The 6555-nt window shown below is 42.4% G+C and overlaps 1 protein-coding gene across 1 annotated transcript; it reads left to right on the top strand.

Moving 5' to 3' along the window:
* Positions 1-1059: 1059 nt before the first annotated feature.
* On the top strand, positions 1060-1797 carry CLDN12 (claudin 12). The gene has a single exon (XM_009890351.1). The coding sequence runs from the start codon at positions 1060-1062 to the stop codon at positions 1795-1797; it is 738 nt and encodes a 245-aa protein (XP_009888653.1).
* The last annotated feature ends 4758 nt before the right edge of the window (positions 1798-6555 follow it).

Here is a 6555-nt window from a genome sequence, read left to right as displayed (position 1 = left end):
GCTTAATGGGTCTCGGTGAGAATTTTCAAAGTATCTGCTGATTTTTAGGTACTACAATTTTTAGTGTCCTGCTTCAAGTACACTCTGGGATGGATGCTCAGTGTCTATTATGCATTAGTTTAAAGAGGCCTATCTCAAGTACCCAGAGATGGGGTTATTCAAATTAATGAGTCTTTGTTTTGGAAATAACTTACTATTTTTTTTTAAATAATTGAGACTGTTTCCTCGGATCTCTGCAGGCAAGAGGCTATACTAGGTACGCAGGCAGTGGTTAAATTGAAAAGGAAGCAGTATTCTTTAACACTTCCTCTGAAGAGGAAAATGGGAAAGCTGAAAAGCCATCTGCTTTCTGGAATTGTTCGTATACTTAGACAGCTGGTTTTGAAAGGCAGAAGTCGTGTGGAAGAACTGTTTGTTGCTTTTGAAAAAATCATAGTGAATACTCAAAAGCGCGCGCCTTCTCTACTAGCTTACAGCTCTCATCAACAGCTTGGCCTATGTAAAATGTGGATAACTGCCTGCATATGCATTCCTTGTCCAGTGTAATGATACTGGTTTTAAGCAATTCCCTCTTACGCAGCAGTGTGGTAGGACTGAGTACGTACTCTGGTATTACATCTGGGCTAAAGAGAGGGAGCTGCCGGTTGAGGAGAGGCGAACTTCTTAAATCACGCCCACTCACTGACTCACCTTCTCCACTCAGACTCTGGAAAAGTCCGTGCAGCGACGCAAGGTGAAAGGCTGTGTAGAATCGCATGTTAAAGTGCTCCTTTTTGATCTTGAACACAGCGAATTTAGCAGTCTGTCAGCTGAGCGATCATAACAGTCTGTGTAATAGTCTGAGGTTTCATTAAAGTGTGAATTTAGTAGCGTTAGCTCCACGTAAGCTTGTAAGGCAAAGATGGTGCCAGAGTGTTACTGCCTACCAACCACCACGTAAGTTTGTTAACCTGGCACAAGTAAACTATAGTCAGTCCTATGTCCATAAACTTTCACCCAGTGACTTTTATTTTTTTAATTTTTCTTTTTAATTACAGTAAACGACTTCTGTGGGCAAGAATGGGTTGCCGGGATGTTCATGCAGCAACGGTACTGGCCTTCCTCAGTGGAACAGCCTCAGTAGCTGGACTCCTTGCAGCAGTTCTGCTTCCAAACTGGAGGCAAATGAGACTGTACACGTTCAACAAGAATGAGAGGAATGTCACCGTTTACACTGGACTCTGGATTAAGTGTGCTCGTTTTGATGGGAGCAGAGACTGCGTGATATACGACCCACAGTGGTACACTGCTGTCGATCAACTGGATTTGCGTGTTCTTCAGTTTGCCCTTCCACTGAGTATGTTAACTGCTGTCTCAGCTCTGTTTCTCTGCTTGATTGGCATGTGTAACACAGCCTTTGTATCCAGCGTGCCAAACATGAAATTGGCCAAATGCCTTGTAAACAGCGCAGGCTGCCATCTCGTGGCTGGCCTCTTGTTCCTGCTTGCGTGTGCCATTTGTCTCACTCCGTCAATCTGGGTCATTTTTTATAACAATTACCTGAACAGAAAATATGAGCCCGTCTTTAGCTTTGACATCTCTGTGTTTATTGCCATTGCCAGTGCCGGCGGTCTGTTTTTCACGTCCGTTCTGCTGTTTCTGTGGTACTGCGCGTGTAAAAGCCTACCTTCTCCGTTCTGGCAGCCCCTCTATTCCCATGCCCCTAGCATGCACAGCTACGCCTCTCAGCCGTATTCTGCACGCTCTCGCCTCTCCGCCATAGAAATTGACATTCCTGTTGTGTCACATGCATCTTAAGAAGACAAAGTCTTGGAAGCCAAGTTCTTGTGCTCATTCAAACCATGAAAATCGCAGGCTTGATTCTCTGTGCTGCCTTGCACTGAGCATAGTCGTTTGTAAGGTCAAGTTTCCCAAGGTGCAAAGCAATGGAGGCCTGGGTTCAGCAACTCCGTTGCTGTCCTCTTGTGTTACTTCCTGACCAACTACTTCTTTTGTTGTTTTTTTTTTTTTTTTAACTCTGAACTCACTACAGACAAAATTGCTGCTAATGCTGGGACAGTACACTAACAATAGTATCTGTTCATCCTTCTGCTTACTGACATTAAAGCAGGTTTGAACCTCTTTGCTATTTTGATAAGCTATTATTTGATTCTGATCCCATTGTAAGAGCTCCATAGGTGGCCCCTTGCACCCATGCGTTCTCCAAATGCAGGCAGTGGAACTGGGTGCAGGGGATTCACTGAGTTTCTTGTTGATTTAGACACACATGTTTTAAGATGTGATGTCTGAAAAGGCTATTTGGCAGACATTCAGTTCTGTAGCACTGTTCTTTGTTTTCCACTGCACACAAAAAAGCTACCCAATTATCAACTTCTGCAATATAATTAGGGTCAAATTACCCTATATTTTCAAAGTAGCTATCAGAAGGAATAAAACTGGTTTAACTAATAATGTACCTCTGTACTGTAGTAGCATTTTGTGACTTACTGGAGGCTAGAAACTTTTTCGTGAATTTTATTTCTAGTCTGTTTCTTAATAAGTCAGCAAATTCACTAGATTTATTTTGCGATTAAAACAAAAACCACTTGTATTTAAAAATTCTGTTTAGAAGCTTGAATATTTTATTGAAGGCCATCTTAAAGATGGATTTTCGAGTAGGATTTAAAGTACTATTCAGTTCTGGAGAGAAATGTCACTCAGTGCAAAATGGATTAAGAAAACCATGAAGAATTCTGAAGGCTGTGAAAGATTCTTTTGGAACACTGTACACAAGCTATAACAACATCTCTCTAGGAAGGGGATTATGACCCTGGGGAGAGAGTTTTTTAAATCTAGATTGTTTTGGGGTTTTTTAATGTATATACAAGTAACAATGAACTTGTGTATTTTTCAGAGTTGATCTTTATGATTGTTGAACTTCTCATCTGTAGCTTATTACTGATTAAGACAACCTTTTCAGCCTTGTTCTTCAACACCCTTCAAGTTGAGGTATTTTAAAATCCAGTTATTTCCTATGCTGCCACCTCACAACTGGAGAAAGTTCCGATTCCTATTTTCTGTAAGAAGAGGTTTTGAATAACTTGTGAGCTTCACCTTGTAGCTCTATGAGGATGAGGAGGGATTATAAATTCCCAACATGGGGTGTCTTTAAATTGTTTTTTTCTTTCTAAAATGCAGAGCAGCTTAGCCCTAAGGATCAAAGCTTTTCAATATGGGCTTTGAAATTACTTGGAAATATGATGACACTGAGTTGAAGAGTGTTGTAATTAAGTCAAGTATTTGATTTGCTCAGATTTTGGCAAATTGAGATCTTGTGTTTAAGATGTCATTCCAGTCAGGAAAGTGATTTTGACTGGTGGCATTCTGGAACTTAGTGGATATTTGTATTTCATTAATCCCAGCACAAATTTGCTTTGCTAAAAAAATCAAATAGAGTTTTCTAACTTCAGTTCTGCAAACTCATTTGAGGTCCTGAAAATCAGTTCATTTCCTTTTCCAGGCATTAGAGATAGGAACAAATGCTGCGCTGGGCAAATGTTGTTCTGTTACAATCTGTGCAATAATAGTATATTAAGAAGAATCTTTTGGGGTTTACTGGTAGGCCTTGGACTTTAGTGGACTCAGACGTTAGCTTTCTTTTGAGGAAGCTGAGCTCTGTCATAAATTCCCCGCATAGTCAGTAAAGTGACAGGCCGTTCAGGCAGAGTGCTTGATTAAATTGCAGTCTAAGGAATTAACACTGTAGATGATAAAGAATACTTAAGGAGGTAGGCCTTTAAAGTTATATGAATTTAATACCCTCTTAGGTTTACAAGGTATGATGTTAAATGAAGTATCTTTTTTTTTTCTTTCTTTTAATCAGATCATGACTTGTATGGGATTAGAACATAAATAATTACATGCAAGCCCACTTTTTTTCTTCGAAATTGAACTTTGCTTTACAGTTACTCTGGTTGTCCAACCATAAATACTGTTGCTGTTTCAGCTGCCCATATGCTTAGATGCTTTGTCAGGTCAAAGCATCTAAGGGACCACTGGTTTGTGATTTCATGTCAGGTTGCTTCTCCATCGCTCCAGTGTCTTTTCTTCTTTGTGCCTTGCTTAAGTTATGAATTGGCCAGTAAATGTTAGTTTTCAGTCAGCGTCTGGTATGCTTTTTGAGCCTGAATTTACAAAGCATTTTGATCATTTTGGAGGGATGATGAATACATCTGTTGCTGACTTTAAAAGGAGCTGAATCTTCAACATCTCCAGAGCAAGAAAGGCAGCCTGGCTAACTTGTGTTTTTCTATGGAGAGTAAATGAAGCCAGTGTGTTGTCTGTGTACTTTAAATAGCAGGTATCTCTGACAGCTCTTTTGTGTTCTTTGATTTTTATGCACTAAACTTTCAATCAGTATTTGCTGCTGCCTAAGCTGATAACTTGTTGCTTTGCAAATTGTGTCTTTTCAAAAGTCTGCGATGGATCTGAGTTATGAAAAGTGGGGATCCAAAAGTTAGTGGATTCCAGCACAGGTTTTGGTTGAGGTCATCTTTATCAATAAGACTGTTGCATCACGTTGTATCCCCGAAGCACGGCTGGGTTTCTTTCAACAGTGCTGTTAATGTGAGTTTCTGCTGGATACTAAGTGAAATTAACTGGAAGTGCTGTGGTGTATTTCTCCTTCTTTACAGAAGAGGTGGCCAACCTGTGACACTTGAGCCGAGTGCCACTCCAGCATTTCTCTTGCAAAGGTTACAGCGTGCCCAGCGGCAGGGCTGGGGAGTGACAGGCCTCCTGGGATTTGGGGATAAGAACGCCTATATCCTGTCTGTGTCTGTGCCAGGGAACAGCCGCTGTGGAGCGGTTAGCACCCCTGCCTCTGACCAGCTGCTCCTTCCTGGGCACTTCGCCGCGTGCGGGACAGGCACTCTGGGTCTTGAACACAGGAAGATTTTAATTTGTGGCTCATGCAGTCAAAGGTTGGGTGCTCTGGGGTGACAGGAATCTGTATTTTTTTCTAGTAATTCCTGTCCAACTTCTTAAGTTGTGTTTAATTACAGTGTTGGTTCTTTTTATGTGAAACAGAAGATATGTATTTTTAATAAAACATTCTCATACAGATGCAGTTTATTTTGATTCATTTTTAACTGCTAGAATATGAAAGACTTTACCTGTTTTCATGTTGATCAGGAGATTTGCCAGACTGTTTCAGATGCCTTAACTAAAATATATTGTGTACACTGCATTTTAACTCCCTAATTTTATAGGACTGCTGCTTCAAACAAAACAAAAAAAACTCCAAAAAACCTAAGCCAACCCCCTTCTGCCACCTTCTGAAAGCCTCACTATTACTTAGAATTTCCCTTTATTTTTACTGTAAGCTAGTTCTAAAACGTACTAGGGTTCCTTTTTCCTTTCTAAGGAGGAGAGTGATTTCCCTTAATCTAGAGGATTCCCCTTCTCTGCCAGTGGCCAGCATGGGGGCTGGGGGCCAGGATCTGGTTCAGCCCCATGACAGAGCCAAAGTGTCAGTGGGACAAGGAAAAGAGCGCGGTCTTTGCCTAGCACCCAAAGCTCTGCCTCCTCCGTGCGTCCATTACGCCACTCACTCAACCGTTGCTCACCCAGTGCAACTTAATAACCCAGCTGAAAACTTCCCTTGGGTTAGTTTTCTCCTAGAGCGGTAAGATTTGCATCACACAAGAAAGGTGGTGGTGGCATTAGTCATCCTCCTGTCCTCTCCCCTCTGCTGTGCCGGCTGTGATGTCAGCTGGAGAATCATAGAATCATCTAGGTTGGAAGGGACCTTTAAGATCATCGAGTCCAACCATCAACCGAACACTGCCAAAACCGCCACTAAACCATGTCCCTCAGCGCCACAGCTACCCGTCTTTTAAATACCTCCAGGGATAGAGACTCAACCACTTCCCTGGGCAGCCTGTTCCAATGTTTGATAACCCTTTTGGTGAAAAAATTTTTCCTAATATCCAATCTAAACCTCCCCTGGTGTAACTTGAGGCTATTTCCTGTTGCCCTAGTGCCTGTTATTTGGGAGAAGAGACCAACCCCCACCTCACTATCAACCTTCTTTCAGGTAGCTGTAGAGAACAGTAAGGTCTCCCCTCAGCCTCCTCTTCTCCAGGCTAAACAACCCCAGTTCCCTCAGCGGCTCCTCATAAGACTTGTGCTCCAGACCCCTCACCAGCTTTGTAGCCCTTCTCTGGATATGCTCCAGCACCTCAATGTCTGTCTTGTAGTGAGGGGCCCAAAACTGAACACAGTACTCAAGGTGTGGCCTCACCAGTGCTGAATATAGGGGGACGATTGCTCCCCTAGTCCCGCTGGCCACACTATTTCTGATACAGGCCAGGAGGCCATTCTCATACACGCCAGAATACGGTACTGCCTTGTATGTGAAAATCATTTGGGCATCCCAGGGACTTGCGGCAGTCCAGAATGACAGTAATGGTTAGTGATGCTTCGTTTCTCTCGTGTGCTGCTGCTGGCAACTACAGCACCGAGCCTTTCCCCGTTTTTATGGGGCAAAATACAAACCCTTTGAGCAATAGAAGT

This window comes from Charadrius vociferus, unplaced genomic scaffold (assembly GCF_000708025.1).
Source record: "Charadrius vociferus isolate BGI_N301 unplaced genomic scaffold, ASM70802v2 scaffold348, whole genome shotgun sequence".
Lineage (NCBI taxonomy): Eukaryota > Metazoa > Chordata > Aves > Charadriiformes > Charadriidae > Charadrius > Charadrius vociferus.
This window is presented reverse-complemented; position numbering and strand designations above follow the sequence as displayed.